Source organism: Cajanus cajan, chromosome 2, assembly GCF_000230855.2.
Source record: "Cajanus cajan strain Asha chromosome 2, NIPB_CcT2T_4, whole genome shotgun sequence".
Lineage (NCBI taxonomy): Eukaryota > Viridiplantae > Streptophyta > Magnoliopsida > Fabales > Fabaceae > Cajanus > Cajanus cajan.
The window spans coordinates 46,659,313-46,678,666 of NC_138518.1; the positions used below are offsets into that span (position 1 = coordinate 46,659,313).

The 19,354-nt window shown below is 35.5% G+C and overlaps 1 protein-coding gene and 1 long non-coding RNA gene across 2 annotated transcripts; both read left to right on the top strand.

Moving 5' to 3' along the window:
- The first annotated feature begins 1,000 nt into the window (after positions 1-1,000).
- Positions 1,001-5,505, top strand: LOC145954973 (uncharacterized). The gene is made up of 3 exons (XM_083069668.1): positions 1,001-2,755; positions 3,794-4,106; positions 4,922-5,505. Exons 1-3 carry the CDS (start codon positions 1,001-1,003, stop codon positions 5,503-5,505), a joined length of 2,652 nt encoding a protein of 883 aa, XP_082925794.1.
- A 302-nt stretch (positions 5,506-5,807) lies between these two features.
- LOC145955288 (uncharacterized) lies at positions 5,808-7,840 on the top strand. Its single transcript, XR_014431915.1, has 2 exons — positions 5,808-5,961; positions 7,507-7,840. It is a non-coding gene; the product is annotated as an uncharacterized LOC145955288 (long non-coding RNA).
- The last annotated feature ends 11,514 nt before the right edge of the window (positions 7,841-19,354 follow it).

Below are 19,354 nucleotides of genomic sequence, written 5' to 3' on the forward strand. Positions count from 1 at the left end.
GAGGGGTTGAGACAGGGGGGCCATGACGGGAGGCATTCCATGCGTGGGCCGTTGGGTGTTTAACTGCGCAGCTCACTGGCCACAGAGGGTTTAACGGTGGGTGGATTGCCTTTGCACGGGCCGCTGGGTGTTTAACCGTACAACATACCGGCCCTGGGAGGGTGTGAGAACGGTATGCCCGCATTGGCAACAACTAAGGGAATTGACGAGGTACGCCCATTGTGCGGAGTGCCAAGTTGAGACTCTTAGGAGAGGAGATGTGTATGAGCATATAGTGAGCATGTGTATGAAAGCTTGTATGATTGAAAAAAAAAATGATGTTTGGTAATTATATGAGATGTATTTGTTGTTTATATTTAATGATGATATTTTGGTGCACGGTGTGGGGTGGGAATTGGGTAGCTCTATGTTCATATGTGATGTTATCTATCTCTCACCGTCATGTTTTTATGTGGTTTTCTTTTAGGTGAAGATGAAGGCACTCATAGTGTTGAGTTCTAAAGGGAAAGGGTTCTGCTCTGATAGGATGTGACATTGGGGCATGAATTTAGGATGCTTTAGTTATGAATTGTTATTTGTCGTTTGAGGAGACTTATTTTTAAGAGTTTTATATTCACCTTATATTTGTAAATTCTGGATTCCTTTCATTTTCTTTAGAGACCTTGATAATTTTCTTTTAAGAGTAAAACTTTATTATTATTATTATTATTATTATTATTTCTATTTATTTCAAGACTTGTGAACCTATGAGTTTTTATTAAAATATGTGGACCCTTCTTGATGTTATATTTATTGAATTATTCTTATTGTTGTTACTTATTTATTATGGGGTAGAAGGGTGTCACATTTAGTGGTATCAGAGCAGGTCGATTCATTCGGCCTTGAGTTATGAGCTTGCTATGTTTCTGTGGGTTGTGCTGTGATGTTGTTTAACTGAGATGATTGTTTTAATTGGTTTGTTTTGTTTTGACTCTCTACTTTTCTGTGAATAAGAAAAGTGATGTCTGGGGGAGGTAGGAATGATCGTGCTATCGCTGAGGCCTTGATGGCTATGGCTCAGGCTGTAGGCAACCTGAACCAACATCAAGAAGTGGACTGGCTTGCTCGGTTCCAAAGGAACCATCCACCTACCTTCCGTGGTGGCTATGACCCGGATGGTGCTGCTGACTGGATGTTTGAGGTGGAGAAGATATTCCAAGCTATTGAATGTCCACAGGTACAGAGGGTATCTTTGGCTGCCTTCATGTTGTCTGGAGATGCTGGAATCTGGTGGCAGAGTACCTACCAGAGGATGATTGCTGAGGGTACTCCGATGACGTGGGATAATTTTAAGAGGTTGTTTTCGGAGAAGTATTTCCCACAAGATATTCGCAACAAAAAGCAGGTGGAGTTCCTTGAGCTGAAGCAAGGGGATGATACTGTGGCAGATTATGTGGCCAAGTTTGAGGCACTGGTACGATTCTGTCTCGCTTATGAGGGTGTTGCAAATGAGGAAGCGAAATGTGTGAAATTTATTAGTGGTCTTCGACCGGAAATCAAGCAAGCTTTCAACTACCAGGGCATTGCTAGATTCCACGAGCTGGTGAACAAGTGCAGAGTTTATGATGAAGATAATCGGGCTAGAGTTGCTCACTACAAAAGTGGAGGGCCTGTAAGGAATCAGAGCAGGCATGGGTCTTCTAGCAGGAGTAAGCCTTACTCTCGTCCTGCTGGAAATTCAAACAGTAACGGGGGTAGTGAGGGTTCAGTGCATAGGAGGAGTCAAGCTCCATCCACGAGCCAGACATCTAGAGCTGGGAGTACTGGTTCTACTCCTTCCTTCACTTGCTTCAAGTGTGGGAGGCCAGGGCACCGAGCTAATCAATGTGGGGATAGGGAGGTCACCTGTTTCAGATGTAATGAGCGGGGGCACATTTCTCGAGATTGTCCTCGTGCACAGCAAGGACCAGTGACGGCTAGTGGAGAGGCTGGGGGGAGTGCTAGTGCTAGTCGGGGTACCGATATCAGCAGGAGTGCTAGTGCTAGCGGCAGTGCCAGTAAGCCGAAAGCTACAGGGAGAGTATTTGCCTTGAGTGGTACTGAAGCCGCTCAATCGGACGACTTGATCCAAGGTATGGGTTTCATTGCTGGAATTCCTTTAGTTGTATTGTTTGATTCGGGTGCGACTCATTCGTTCATATCACATGCTTGTGTTTCCAAATTGAGATTGCCTGTTTCTTCCTTACCTTTTGTATTGAGTGTGGAGACGCCAACTAGTGGGTCAGTTTCTACGTCCGGCGTATGCTTGAATTGTTGTGTTCATATTAATGGTAGAGACTTCTTAGTTGACTTAATTTGTTTGCCTCTGAGTCAGCTAGACATCATTCTTGGTATGAACTGGTTATCTTCCAACCATGTTCTTTTGAACTGTGCTGATAAAACTGTTGTTTTTGGTCAACCCCTTGAGAGAAAGAGCAAAGACTTTTTGACTGCCAACCAGGTTGAGGTGTCTCTGAGAGAAGATGCCCAGGTATACATGTTACTAGCTTCTTTGAGTTCTAAGAGTAGCGCTGTCTTGGATAGATTACCTATAGTATGCGATTACCCTGATGTGTTCTCTGAGGATATGTCTAATCTACCACCCGAGAGGGAGACAGAGTTTTCCATAGTTTTAATACCGGGGACGGGACCCATTTCAGCTGCACCTTATAGGATGTCGCCCTTGGAGTTAGCCGAGCTTAAGAAACAACTAGAGGAGCTGTTAGAGAAGAAGTTTGTGAGACCTAGTGTATCACCTTGGGGAGCACCTGTCCTATTAGTGAAGAAGAAGGATGGTAGCATGAGGTTGTGTATAGATTACCGCCAACTCAATAAGGTAACGATTAAAAATAAATATCCATTGCCTAGGATTGATGACCTTATGGACCAACTGGTGGGCGCATGTGTGTTTAGTAAGATTGATCTTAGGTCAGGTTACCATCAGATTAGAGTGAAAGAGGAGGACATACCCAAAACTGCATTTAGGACTAGATATGGACATTATGAATACCTTGTAATGCCTTTTGGTGTGACTAATGCTCCTGCAATTTTTATGGATTATATGAACAGAATTTTTCATCCGTACTTGGATAAATTTGTAGTTGTCTTTATAGATGACATACTCATTTATTCCAAAACTAAAGAGGAGCATGAAGAGCACTTAAAGGTAGTACTTGAGATTTTAAGAGAGAAACAGTTGTATGCTAAATTGTCTAAGTGTGATTTCTGGTTAGAAAAGGTGAGTTTCTTAGGTCATGTGATTTCAAAGGGGGGGGGGGTCGGTGTAGATCCTTCTAAGGTAGAAGTTGTGCTTAAGTGGGAATCCCCTAAATCTGTGAGCGAGATTAGAAGTTTCCTTGGACTAGTTGGGTATTATAGGAGGTTTATAGAGGGGTTTTCTATGATAGCATTGCCTTTGACTGAATTGACTAGAAAGGGAGTTCCCTTTGTATGGAATAGTAGGTGTGTGACTAGTTTCCAAACCCTTAAGGAAAATTTGACTAGTGGACCAGTTCTAGTTTTGCCTGACCTTAATAAACCTTTTGTAGTATATTGTGATGCTTCTAAGATGGGGCTAGGTGGAGTGTTGATGCAAGAGGGAAAGGTAGTAGCTTATGCTTCTAGGCAGTTGAAAATCCATGAGAGAAATTACCCTACCCATGATCTTGAATTGGCAGCTGTAGTATTTGTTTTAAAGATTTGGAGACACTATTTGTATGGTTCTAAATTCGAGGTTTTTAGCGACCATAAGAGCCTTAAGTATCTGTTCGATCAGAAAGAGTTAAATATGAGACAAAGGAGATGGCTTGAGTTCTTGAAGGACTATGATTTTGAGTTGAGTTATCACCCAGGTAAGGCAAATGTCGTAGCGGACGCTTTAAGCAGAAAATCACTTCACATATCTTCCTTGATGATTAGAGAGATGGACCTTCTAGCTCAGTTTAGGGATCTAAGTTTAGCTTGTGAGACTACCTCTAGTAGCATAAGATTAGGCATGATTCGTGTAAGTAATGACATGTTGAAGGAGATTAGAGATGCTCAGTTAGAGGATTCATTCTTAGTGGCTAGGCGAGAGGCGATAGAAGGAGGTAGTGGTGGAGAGTTTGTATTGGGTAGCGATGGAGTAGTAAGATTTGGTGACCGTGTGTGTGTACTAGTGAGGCTACCCTTAGGCGTTTGATACTTGAAGAGGGGCATAAAAGCAAACTTAGTTTCCATCCAGGTTCAACCAAAATGTATCAAGACTTGAAGAAGATGTTTTGGTGGCCTAGAATGAAGAGAGACATAGAGGAGTTTACGAGTGCTTGCCTAGTATGCCAGAAGGCTAAGGTAGAACACCAAAAACCTTCAGGATTACTTCAACCCTTGAGTATACCAGAGTGGAAGTGGGATAGCATTTCCATGGACTTTGTAGTTGCTTTGCCTAGGACTGTTGGAGGGCACGATTCTATTTGGGTGATTGTAGATAGATTGACCAAGTGTGCACATTTCTTACCTATTAATATTAAGTATTCCCTAGAGAAACTTGCTAAGCTTTACATTAGTGAAATTGTGAGATTGCATGGTGTACCATCTAGCATAGTTTCAGATAGAGACCCTAGGTTTACTTCTAGATTTTGGGAGAGTTTGCAACAAGCATTGGGGACTCAGCTTAGACTTAGTTCAGCTTATCACCCTCAAACCGACGGTCAGACTGAGAGAACTATACAGTCATTAGAGGATTTACTTAGAGCCTGCGTGTTAGATCAAGGGGGTAGTTGGGATAGCTTCTTACCTTTGATAGAGTTTACATATAATAATAGTTTTCATTCTAGCATAGGCATGGCACCTTATGAAGCACTATATGGTAGGAGGTGTAGAACACCTTTGTGTTGGTGTGAGCCGGGAGATAACCTTGTATTAGGACCGGAGGTAGTACAACAAACCACAGAGAAGGTTAAGTTAATTCAAGATAGAATGAGAACAGCCCAGGGTAGACAAAAGAGTTATGTTGATAAGAGGAGGAAGGACTTAGAATTCAAAGAAGGAGATAATGTATTCCTGAAAGTCACTCCGTGGACTGGGGTTGGTAGAGCATTGAAGTCTAAAAAGCTTACACCTCGTTTCATCGGTCCGTATCAAATTCTTAAGAGAGTCGGTACAGTGGCTTATCAAATCGCTTTACCTCCACATTTGTCAAATCTTCATAATGTATTCCATGTTTCTCAACTTCGAAAATACATCCATGATCCTTCGCATGTGATTGAGTCGGATCATCTTGAAGTTAAGGAAAACTTGACAGTAGAAACCATATCGGTGAGAGTTGAGGATCGAATGGTGAAACAACTTCGAGGTAAGGAAATTCCTTTGGTTAAGGTGATCTGGGGTGGAGCAACGCCGGAAAATGCTACTTGGGAACTTGAGGAGAAGATGAAGGATTCTTACCCGGAATTGTTTGCTTCAGGTAAATTCGAGGACGAATTTTCTTTTAGGAGGGGAGAGTTGTAACATCCTAAATTTTTAATTAATTAAATTTTAATTAATTACTATTTTTATGAAAATAATTTATATCATTTTATTTAGTAATTTTATAAAATTGCAGTAGATTCTAAATAATAATAATTATATTTACGAGAGAAACTTGAGTCTAGTAGTTATTTATATTTATATTCTAGAGAGCAGAAAATAAATTAGTATTTTAAATAATTATAGAAGTTGAAACTGTTTTATTTTTTTTAATTATTTATTTACATTTTAATTAAATAGAGGGGGATGGGCGGGTGAGTATGGGCCTGGCCCAGTCGGAATTATTAGAGGGGTTTTGGGGGTAGTCAGTTACCTAATATTCATTTTAACGTCAGACGCTTGAAGGAAGAGGGGGGAGGAGAAAATTCTTGAAGGAAGGCGTAAAGTGTTCAGATTGCTCCGTCGTTCTTCTGTTGGCCTTCGTTCATCATCCTTAAGGTACGGGGGGGATGGGTTTCTTCATATGTGAATATAGGGGTGTTCGGGTAGTGAGGGCAATCCCTAAGTCCCTCTAGGAACTCTATTTAAAATTCTGAACGATTATCTGTGCAATCGATGTTCTAAATTCTTAATTCATTTGGAAGAACTTATTTCTTGAATTGTCTTTGAATTCCATTGGGGCTTTCTTGTTAATTCTTTATCCTTAAATTTGATGACTTGAATTTTATGTGTTAAGAAGAGTTTAGATTTTTTTTTGTAAAACCAATGGAAACCAATTTTTGAGGCTTGAGATGTGTTTGGATTGATTTGGAACGTATGAAGAATATAAATGGAGTTAAACTGAACCAACGGGGTGTAGAAGTAGTGAAAATTGGTAAAAACCTTGTTGGAACTCGTAAAACGCAGGTTTAATTGCACAGAGGGGAGTCTGGGCAGAGATTTGGGCGCTCAGCGCCAGTTTTGGGCGTCGGGCGTCGGGACCCCGACATACGTTTGTAATTTTGCGATATCTTTCTATGTAGTTATCCAAATCGAGTGCCGTTTGTTTTGTTAGAAACTAGACATCTGGGGCTACCATTTAGACACAAGAATCGTGTAAAAATATTAATATTTGATCAAGTTATGTGAGTTTCAATGTGAGCCTTCCAATCTGTGTGCGAACCACAACATCAATTTTTGTGAGCCCTGAATGGTAACCTAAACGACTTTATTAGGATTTGTGTTATTCATGAAAGTTGTAGATATTGATGTTAGGATTCTAATGGAGTTGGGATCACTTAGAAAGGATATGTATATCTCGAGTTATGGTTAAATTATTAACTGAATGTCATAGATATTGTGATGTGTGTGAAGAATTATGTGAAATTTGTGATCTATGATGTTGATAACTTAATGATAGGTACCTAGCATGTGAGGATGATATTGCACGGATTGTTATTGACATGTGATGATGTTATATAATGGAGATGCATTAATTATGAGTTACGTGGGATGCATGAGTTGCATGAGACTTATGAGTTGCATGTGGTGCTTGAGAAGCCAGACGTGGCTATATTGCATTGGACCCTGGGCCCAGAGAGGGGTTGAGACAGGGGGGCCATGACGGGAGGCATTCCATGCGTGGGCCGTTGGGTGTTTAACTGCGCAGCTCACTGGCCACAGAGGGTTTAACGGTGGGTGGATTGCCTTTGCACGGGCCGCTGGGTGTTTAACCGTACAACATACCGGCCCTGGGAGGGTGTGAGAACGGTATGCCCGCATTGGCAACAACTAAGGGAATTGACGAGGTACGCCCATTGTGCGGAGTGCCAAGTTGAGACTCTTAGGAGAGGAGATGTGTATGAGCATATAGTGAGCATGTGTATGAAAGCTTGTATGATTGAAAAAAAAAATGATGTTTGGTAATTATATGAGATGTATTTGTTGTTTATATTTAATGATGATATTTTGGTGCACGGTGTGGGGTGGGAATTGGGTAGCTCTATGTTCATATGTGATGTTATCTATCTCTCACCGTCATGTTTTTATGTGGTTTTCTTTTAGGTGAAGATGAAGGCACTCATAGTGTTGAGTTCTAAAGGGAAAGGGTTCTGCTCTGATAGGATGTGACATTGGGGCATGAATTTAGGATGCTTTAGTTATGAATTGTTATTTGTCGTTTGAGGAGACTTATTTTTAAGAGTTTTATATTCACCTTATATTTGTAAATTCTGGATTCCTTTCATTTTCTTTAGAGACCTTGATAATTTTCTTTTAAGAGTAAAACTTTATTATTATTATTATTATTATTTCTATTTATTTCAAGACTTGTGAACCTATGAGTTTTTATTAAAATATGTGGACCCTTCTTGATGTTATATTTATTGAATTATTCTTATTGTTGTTACTTATTTATTATGGGGTAGAAGGGTCTCACACTGGCCGCGGCCTGATGCCTATAAATAAAGCGTTTTGCACTCTCTAAAACTCATTTTTCATTTTCTAATCTTTTTCCTCCTTTCTCTCTTTGAAGACGAAGGGGAACCTAGAGGGGGAGACCAACAAGATTCGGCTCCTGCTTATCGAGGTAAGGGGGGTGAGAAACCTTGCTCCGGGTGTGGGATTGTATGCTGGGTAGTGGGATTGGCCCCCAATCCTGTGTTTGTTGCATTTTTTGTATGCTTATGTATGAGGGATTTTTCCCAATTGTATCTGTTTTGCCTATTGTTTTCTTATATTTAATTAATTGTATGAATTGATATTTCTATGGGTTCCTATGGAAAACCCTAAGGGAATGCATTGATAATTGTAAGAGGCAAATTTTAAATGTTTTCTGTTTTACCTTCTGAGTTTTTTGTTGTATTTCTTGATATTTGCTGAGTGTAAATATGTTTATAATCTTGAAAATAAACAAGTTTTGATATGAATTAGAGTGCTCTGTAGGAACCCTATGAGAAACAGGCAAAATATGAATATTTTTTGTTTTGCTTTCTGATTGTTCTGATGTATTCCTTGTTGAATGAGATGTATAAATATGTGTTTATTTTTGAAAATAGATCAGTTTTGATATGATTTTGAGTGCTCTGTAGACACTATGTGAATATGATGAGAGGATGTGAAAAATGATGACTATGTGAATATGATGAGATGATGTGAAAAGTGATGACTATGTGAATATGATGAGATGATGTGAAAAGTGATAATGAGACATGATAATGTGATATGGGAATGAGTAATGATAATGTGATATGAGAATGCATAGAGTCTTGATTGACATGCATCATTTGCATAAGTGTTTTAAGGGTACGATATGGAATACACCGCCAGAGAAGGCCCCCTAGTGTAAAAGCTTTGGGGATTAGTCCTTGGGGATAGCTCGGTTTGGAAGTCCCAGTCTCGCCCATTGTGTGCATGGGATGTATCTTGCGTGGCTTAGCTATCCCGACGAGACTCTGGTAGTATATCCTTCTAGTGAGAGTGCGCAGAGGGTGTGACCCGGCATGTACTCCTAGACTACTCTTCGTGTATTGCTAGCGGCAATATGCCGTGTGATGTTTTACTGGCACCACATGCATGATAATATGTAGTCCGTGTCCATACTTATGCATTTTTAATGTTATATGATAAAGTGATGGTTTATGTCTTGGATGAGTGTGATGTTATTATTAACTTATCTATGTTATACTTGTTTTGCTTATTTGTTTTGATACTTCTTGCTTACGTAAGAAGTAGTGGTTGAGTGGTATCGCTCGTATTGCGAGCATATGTGCGAGTAGTGGTAGACGAGATATTGTGCTAATATTGTAGGAACTATTGAGGCCTTAGATTTGGGTAAGACATTAATTTTTTTTTTTAGTGTATTAAGAGTTTACGGTTGGTGGAATTTTTGAAAGCTATAGTTGTAGTGATTGAATCCAAGGATGATGTATGTTGAGAATTGAAGTTTTGGTATTCTTAAGGAGAGATTGAAGTGTTGATGATTTCTAGAGTTTGATGGTTGCATGTTGATCTTTTATGGTTTAGGTAGCATGTGAATTTTATTTTCTAAGCCTTTTGTACTGAATATGTGAGTTGTTTTGGTTTAGGATTGTAGTGGAAAGCTTGAATATGAAGTTGAGGTGTGAGTTTGGAAGGGTTGATGTATTTTTGTGGGCTTAGATATATTGATATACTATTGCTGTTTGGTATAGAGGATATTTTTGCTGCAGTTTTTTTGTGCCAGTATGAGTACCATATTGACAGATTTAGATTTTATGCTCTTCATAAAAGTTGTATCCTTGGACGTTATCTTTCCAATGGAACTAGAATCAGGTAAAACAGAGGTCTAGAACTCCAGTTATAGCTACTTTGGTGATCAAAGGTCTAGTTGTAAGCGCTGAGTATATCTGCTGCGGTTTTTGAAATTTTTAGCTAAGAAGATGATCCTTTTAGAATCTTATGTCTTCATAAGAGTTGTAGCTTATTCTCTTAGCTTTCGTTTAAGATAGGTTTGAGATCATTTGGATGAGTAAAACTCTCTATGTGTTATTTTCTTTGATAGTTGTTGAAAGGAGAAGTAGGCTGTAATAATGTTTTCGGGTTAGTAGGCAATGCAAGGATAAAAATTGATTTTGTTAAGATGTTTTGAGGTGTTTTCATGTGGATTGAGAGGTTGTTTAAGGTTGTATGATGCTATGTGGTAAGGGTTGTCCATGTACATGCTTATGGATGGTATATTTGAAGGTTTAAAATAGGTATTCTAATATGATTTATTATGCATGTATGTTGATATGTGGATAGATGACCTTAGGGATCAATTGGTGAATGTCGCGTGGTTAGTGAGATTGATCTTAGGGTGTGATATGATCATATTGTAGTTGAGGGTGGAGATATATCCAAGACGGTTGTATGTTAAGTTTTCTAAGTATTACTACTTTATTTTATCTTATTTTATGTTATTTTATTTTATTTTTTTTATTATTGTATGAGATAAGTTTTCTAGAAGTTGTGTTTAAGTGGGGAGACATTTAAGCCAGTTAGTGAGAATAAGAGTTTTATGAGATTAGCTTATTATTATTGGAGATTTATTGAAGAAATTTCTAAGATAGCAATGCCCTTAACTACATTCACTAGGAGGAGTATTGTCTTTATGTGGGATAGTAAGTGTGAGAGTAGTTCCAACTCTTAAGGCAAGATTGACTAGTGTTAATATTATTGGACTTTAGTAAGCCTTTTGTGGTATATAGTAGTACTTATAAGATGAATTTGGATGCATTGTTGATACAAGAAGGAAAGGTAGTAGCTTATATTTATAGGCAATTGAAAATTCATGAGAGGAACTACCTTATCTATGAGTTAGTAGTTATGATATTATATTAAGATTTGGAGACACTACCTATATGATTCTAAGTTTGAGGTATTTAGTGATTGTTAGAGTCTTAAATATCTTTTGACCAAAGGAGATAGTTGGAATTTCTTAAGGACTAGGATTTTAATCTCAGTTGCTATCTAGGTAAAGGCAATGTGGTGACAGATGCCTTGAGTAGGATGATCCTTCATCTATCGTTTTGATGATTTAAAGGTTAAATTTGATTGAAGAGTTTAGAGATTTAAGCTTGATTTGTGAGCTTACCCTTAGAAGCATTGAATTGAGTATTGTCGAAGGTGACTAGCGAATTAATGGATGAGATTAGAGGAGCCTAAGAATTAGATCCTTTCTTAGTGAACCAAGTGGAGAGGATTGGTAAGGGTATGGATAGCCCTTTTCGAGTGGAAGTTGATGGTATTTTGTGGTTTTAGGATAGAATCTATGTGCCTAATAATCCCGAATTAAGGAAGATGGTCTTAGAAGAAGGAAATAAGAGTACTCTTAGTATTTCACTTAGGAGCTATTAGATGGATTAAGACCTTAGGAGGATGTATGAGAGTGGTGTAGCGGAAGCGTGGTGGTCTAAGGTGAAGAGAGGAGTAGAGGAAGTTGTGGACTCGTGTGTAGTATTCCAGAAGTCTAAGTTGGAACATTAGAAAGTCAAATGCAGGAGACATATCCATTTTTATTTGCTTCAGGTAATTTCGGGGACGAAATTTTTAAAAGGATGGAAGAATTGTAACACCCCGAATTTTTCTACTAATACCACGAATAATTATTATTTATTTTTGTATTTATGAAGATTATTTCCTTATAATTATTTTGATTAATTAAATGGGTTTGATTGAATTTTTAAAGGTTTTTAATAATAATCATTTATGAAAATTATTTTGTATAATATTATTAATTATGATATTTTTGTTATAATTATTATTTGAAGAAAATCATGTTTTAAATTATATTGATATTTTATTTTGATATATATACGTTATTTATTTATTTATTTATTAATCAGTAATTTCGATTTTCATAGCTCTGGAACGGGCTGTTCCACTTTGGGAACGGGCCGTTCCAAATCAAGCATTCGTGGGTAAAATTTTAACCCAGAACGGGCCGTTCCACTTTAGGAACGGGCCGTTCCAGATGTGATTTTAAAAGAACGAAGTTTGACTCAGAACGGTCCGTTCCACATTGAAACGGGTCGTTCCGAAAACCCCAGAACGGGCCGTTCTGGTTTTGGAACGGGCCGTTCTTGGAGAGGCTTTTGTACGTGTTCTACGGGCTCAGAACGGGCCGTTCCGGATTCGGAACAGGCCGTTCTGGCCGCGGCCTGATGCCTATAAATAAAGCGTTTTGCACTCTCTAAAACTCATTTTTCATTTTCTAATTTTTTTCCTCCTTTCTCTCTTTGAAGACGAAGGGGAACCTAGAGGGGGCGACCAACAAGATTCGGCTCCTGCTTATCGAGGTAAGGGGGGAGTGAGAAACCTCGCTCTGGGTGTGGGATTGTATGCTGGGTAGTGGGATTGGCCCCCAATCCTGTGTTTGTTGCATTTTTTGTATACTTATGTATGAGGGGTTTTTCCCAATTGTATCTGTTTTGCCTATTATTTTCTTATATGTAATTAATTGTATGAATTGAGATTCACTATAAAAAAGTAGTTAATTAATGGGGGTTTTTTTCTGGCTGTTTCAATAAACCGCCAAAAAAATGTTATAATTCTAGCGGTTATTCTAACCACCACAAAACTGTTATAATATTCACGTGGACAACTTAATTAAATTATATTGTTATTCTTATTAAAAAATTAAAAGAATAAAAATAAAGAGTTAGAAGAACTTAAAATCAAAAAAGAAAGGCTAAAACCCTATTTTGGTCCCTTATAATCTTTTTTGTTTCAATTTAGTCCTTCATTAATTTTTGGTCTCAAATTGGTCCCAAATTAATTAATTGGTTTCAATTTAGTCCCAAATTAATTAATTAGTTTCAATGTGGGACTTCCGTCCAAATTATTTAAACGGAGTTAACTTTTGGCCACGTAGATGCCACGTAGATGCATACGTGGCATCCACGTGGATGAGAAAATTCTTTTTAATACACCTGGACCCGGAACGGCCCGTTCTGAAACCGGAACGGGCCGTTCTGGTTGCAAAATTAAAACACCACCAGTGAAGCAGAACGGGTCGTTCTGAAATCAGAACGGGTCGTTCTGGTTTCAGAACGGCCCGTTCCAGAACTGTGAATAAAATATTCTTTACTTAATTGTGTTTTTGATATTATAATTATGCAATTTTGATCTCTAAGGTTTTAATTGAGTAATTTCAGTCCTTAAAAGATTATAATTGTGTAATTTTAGTCTCACAATTTTTAATTGAACAATTTTAATCTCTCAAATATCATAATTGTGGAATTTTAGTCTTTCTCATTAAAAATTTAATAATTTTAAAATTTTAATATATATATATAATGTTTTAAAACTATATAATTGTTTGTTTATTTAAATTAACGTATATTATTTTTTTTAATGTATCAAATGATATATATTTACTATTACTAAATAAATAAAATTTATATATTATTAGTATTTTAATATTACTGATAAATTAATATCAATAATATTTTTACCCTTTTTATAAATAAACTAATAATTTGATAAATATAACTTAATATATATTAATATACTTTTACAAAAATATAAATATATAAGATCATATATATATTTCTAATTAATATACTTATATTTTTGTAAAAGTATATTAATATATAACAAGTTATATTTATCAAATTATTAGTTTATCTATAAATATATTAATAATATTATTGATATAATATCAAAAATTATAATATACGTTAATTTGAATAGATAAATAATTATTTAATTTTAAAACATTATATATATATATATATATATTAAAATTATTATTTTTTAATGTGAGAAACAAAAATCATACTATTATGATATTTGAGGGACTAAAATTGTTCAATTAAAAATTGAAGGACCAAAATCGCGCAATTGCAATTCTTTAAGGACTAAAATTATGCAATTAAAATCTTGGAGATCACAAAACTGCACAATTGTAATACTTGAGGGATAAAAAATGCAATTAAATCAATATTTTTAATTAATTTTATTAAAAAATATAATAATTAATAAAATAAAAGGAATATCACTTTATAATTTTTTGCAACTTATTTAAGATTAAAGGAATAAAATGATAAAAATTAATAAGATAAACATAATAAAATAAAATATAAAAAAATATTAATATATTTATTTTATTGGATATAATAACATAATTAAAATATAATTAATAATATATATTTTATAAAATTATTAATATTTTATATATAAAAAAATAAAATAAAACCGGAACGGCCCGTTCTGAAACTGGAACGGGCCGTTCTGGTGCATTTTGGGCGTGTTAATTTTGCACTTGGAACGGGCCGTTCCGGATGCAAAATTAACACACCAAAAGTGCACCTAGAACGGCCCGTTCCGGTTTCAGAACGGACCGCTCTGGGTCCAGGTGTTTTCGAAAAAATTCTCATCCACGTGGATGCCACATATGCATCTACGTGGCGTCCACGTGGCCAAAAGTAAACACCGTTAAAGCAATTTGGACGGAAAATCCCACATTAAAACCAATTAATTAATTTAGGACTAAATTGAAATCAATTAATTAGTTTGGGACCAAATTGAGACAAAAAATTAATGAGAAACTAAACTGAAATAAAAAAAAAATTATAAGGGACTAAAATAAGATTTTAGCAAAAAAGAAAAAAAAAAAAGCATGCTCGGGCTTCGCTTCACGCCCAAACTTCTTCTGCTTCTGTCAAACGCTCAACATAACGGGAGCTAATTTGCAACAAAACCATTTCGCAAACTGTCCAATTTAGGATTAGTGATTTCGCAAGACTTTCTTTAAATTTTCTCTACTCTACGTTGTTTTTCGATCGATTGCTTCCATTTAAGGTGAGTTTTCGATTCATATCTATTTTGATTCCCTATTTTTGCTATGTATAATATTTCATTATGATTTTTTTGTTCAAAGATTTTAGGTGGAACAAATTTTTCAGAGATTACGAATTTGAGGTAAGGGAGTGTGAGTTGTATACGCATATTGAGTGAACTTTATAAGGAAAGCATTTTGTGTGGCAGGTGTGTCTTCTCATCTTTGTTTGCACGAATCCAAGGCCAAGGAGAATGGTATGTCTTATTATGTCTCCTTTTCTGCATCGTTAGATCTCGCCCTCCTTTCATCTTTTCAATTTCTTCTTACTCTTCTTGTTTGCTTACTTATTTGTTTTTTTCTTTTTCACATTTTTAATTACTTTTTTGGGTGGATATTTTATTCTCCCACTAGTTATTTTCCTCTCTTCTTTCTATTTCTAGTCCATTAGTTTAATTTATTGGTCTAGCAAATGGATTTTTTCCCTCTTTTATATTAAGCAGGGGACCAAGCTATGGCTCTTGGGCCAAAGTTCTCCCGGCTTTTGAAGATAATAGGGCTTCAAAAATTGGGGTTAGGTTTGATAAATCAATTCTAGATGGCAATGATCTTGGTGGCCTTTGCGAAGATGATCGTGGGTTCTTTTGTTCTGGTAATTCAATGTATTTGATTGTACTTCTGTTTCTTTAGTTGCATATTAGTACACTGCACTATATAATTTTGGCACGTATAATTCATTTGTGATTTATACTGCAGCAAATCATTTACTACGAGTAGATGGCTCTGGAGTGGATGACCTTGGCAAAGTTGCAATTAATGAAATGTTTAAGGTTTGCCCCAGTTCTATTATATACTTGTCCAGAAGTTGTTTCTATTCATGAAGAAATATACTTAACACCCTTTGTTTAGGATAACTTGAGTAGACTGCATGATAGGAGCAAAGAAACCCACAGTCATGAAGCAACTTAATCGCCTTTTTCCAAACAAAGTGACTGTACAGTTGCCTCAGGTATCAGTGTATCATGTTATACTCATTTGATTTTGCAATTTATAATGTTGCTAACTTGCTATTTACCTATCAAATATCTATTTTGCTTCCAAACTTGTACACGACGAGGCTTTACTTTATGACTGGAAGCAACGGTTAAATCATGACATTGAAACTATGAAAGCTCAGTCCAATGTTGTCAACATTCAAAGGTTTTAGGTGGAACAAATTTTTTCAGAGATTACAAATTTGAGGTAAGGGAATACGAATGTTCTTTATTTATTTTTTAACGTTTTGATTTGAAATTACAATGTTATTTGCCTTTTGAAATTACGAGTGTTATTTGTTTTTGATGTTCTGAATAGAAATTGGCTTGTTCATGATGTTTTTCATGATCATTAATTTGTTGATTATTAAATCTATGATTGTTTTAAAAGAGGAAGAACCTCAACTAGAAAGTGCTGATATGTTCCATTGCTTGATTCTTCTCTACTTTTGATTTGCTCTGTCACAATAAAATAGATGCACTAGGGTTAAATAAGGATATGAAGACAATTAAAGAAGTATAAGGATAGATACAGCAACTGAACAAGTAAAAACAAGCATTATATAATTGTTAGACAAGCCTTAAAATAGACATAAAAAAATCAGTAGATCACAAACAGCACAGGTATTTAGCTGTGATAATGATAATCAAAGGATTCAAGGGTGTGTTTTGAAGGTGGGTTTGGTGGAATCAAATGTATTTGTTGCTAATGTTTTGGTGGATTTTTACTCTGCTTGTGGGTGTTTGGTTGGTGCATGAGTCCCCCCTAACTTGTGTTGGAACTCAAGTTTGCATAATAAGAATGAGGGCACTCTTTGTCTTAGTCTTAACCACTTGGTCAGAGACACTGCCACATTGGTATTTTGGCATGGACCAACTCTTCATATGTTAGGTAAAAGATTATAAACAGCCTAATTATATCTCTAAATGAAACAAATATTATCTTGTTCTTCAAAAGATGTAAACCAAATGCAGTAATGATTTACCACTAGCAATTGCTCGAGCTGAATCAAATCCATCTTGGAACAACTCAGGTTATTGAACTCTAGAGCTGCAATTTCCATTGCTATTTTCTGTTGCTTACCCATTAGTGACTCCAAATCAAGAACAGCACCCATGTTCATAATGGGCCTTGGGGTGATTAAGCAATGTTCTCTTCCTTCATTGGCTAGTGATAACCTTGAGCATGCAAACAATTGCAAGACAAAGAAGAATATAATTAGTGACATTTCCTATTGGAGAAATGTCTAGTGAAATCAAGAGAAAGTAATGAAATTGAGTCATTGACTTTGAGTATGAGTATTAATAAGCCCCACACTCTGTCATTTCCTCTGACTTTTCATAGTTTGACTCCGATAACACCTTAACCAATTCATATATATGATCTACTTTTATCTATTTCTTATTCCCAATTTGTATATAAAACCATAAGCATGTATGTTTGCTTTGCCCGATTTTTTGAGCTCTTAAAAGTGGTGTTAAGAATGTATAGAAAGGTGATTTACCTTTTAGAGGTTTTGTAAAATGCAGAAGCTATTGTTTAATTGAAATTCGATAGGTTATCTCAATCTCATGGCAGTTTTTAATTTTAACAGAGAGCTAAAAAATAGATTCCCAAAATAATTAGAAACCTGAACTTTTTCAAAATAAAAGTGTTTTTCATGAAAACTAATTAATTAACTGAAATATAGTGGGCTCTAATTAAGAAAAATATTTACCTTTTCTTTTTGTGAATGTTCCTTTAAGAAGTTAACGAAAAAAGTGGTTATTTCCTTAAAAGCTAATGCATTAGTTGGGTCAATTACTTATATAAAAAAAATGTTTGACTAAGTGTATACCGAGAAGAGAACAGACTCAATGGAAGAAAATACATTAGGCCATTAGAAGTGTTTGCTACTCAAATAAGGGCCAATCACTGTTGCGTAACATTGAGCTACGAGCTTTTCTAGCTGTTGCCCGCTTAGTTTCTCTTTTTCTTTTTTACATGAGAACCATGCCTCACGTTACATGCTACCATTGCCTCATCAGTCGGATTAATTGCTCACATGTCCTTGCACTTGGTTTAATTTTGTTATATTTATGTTCTTGTATAAACTGATTTATTTATTTTCCCTCTTTCATGTTCTCCCCTATTCTTTTCCTTTTCTCTGAACCTGTTATTGACATGATTCTGTTATTATTTACTAGAACCAAGCTGGATAATAATGAAAAATTAGGGGGTTTTACTCATAAGTTGGAAGCTGCATGTGTTGAGACAGTGGAGTCAGGAAAGATGACTAAAGATCTTGAATTCTAATTCATGGACCAAAGTAAGTGGATCTTCTTATCCCCTATGCTTATTCTCTCTTGAATATTTTAGTATTACAAATATATTTAAAAATCTTGTGTTACAATTTGTAGTTAAGTTCCCTATTCTTGTCTCTTGCCTCGCAACATTTCTAAGAATTTGTTATTTAATGAAATATTTGGATCTTGGAAAAACAATTTGATAAAATTCTAACATTGTTAAAATCAGTTTATTTGTTATTTGATTCTATCCAAATTAAATTCTATTCATTGCGTGGAATGAAAACAAGGGATACAAGCATGAATTTTATTGCAATAAAAAATTAAATGTGAATAGTTGTTTGTGATAAAAAAAAATATACTGTCCATATTTCTTTAAAGACCTTAATTACTTGGCTCACAATAGTAATTCCATACTAGGCAACATGGTAATAGAAAAGTTAAGATATGACTTTTTATCTATTTTAAATAAATGTAAGAAAAAAATTCTTATTGTTGTTAACTGTTCCTAATTTTTAATATTTTAAATATTGATATAATATTTATGTTAGTTGAATATAATATTTTGTTCTTTTTATGAGTAAAATATCATTTATCTATTTAAATTTCCTAATGTTTCATATTAGATAAAATAATTAGACTAGTCTAGCTAAAACAGTGTGAAGAGGCTGAAGATCACTAGAGCTGACAGATGCTAGTTAATTTAATAATGTATACAATCTTTCACAACACAAGCTCCTCCTTAATTTTCATTATTCATAAATTTTTGTTCTAGATCTAGTTATTAATTAGAGGGCGGGTGAAACCCGTTGAGATATTCCACCAAAGAGAATGGATCCCATGATTATCATAATTTCTAATAGCTTTATACACCAAAAAGTATAGATGTATAGCTTCTTACCTAATTCTCAACTCAATGCATATCTGCAGTGTTTCTTAGTCTCTTTGTTTGATGATGGAGTCCTCTAATTTTCTTTTTTTTTTGGAACTAGCTTTATTATTTTGTAGCCATTTCGAACATTGCATTTTCAAAAACTCAGCACTGACTTGACTTTATTATAAAGTTTGCAATTGTTTCAATTATATATAATAGACTGAGTGTTGTTGAGAAAAACTAGACCTTGCATAACATAGACACCATGTTCTTCCACAAAATGAATTTTAATGTTACTTGTTTTACAGTTTCTGGGCGTTTAAAACCGCCAGAAATGTTGAATCAAGCAAAATTTAGATGAATTTTGTGGCGGTTTGAAACCGCCACAAAGAGATTGATTTTTCTGGCGCCCAAAACCAG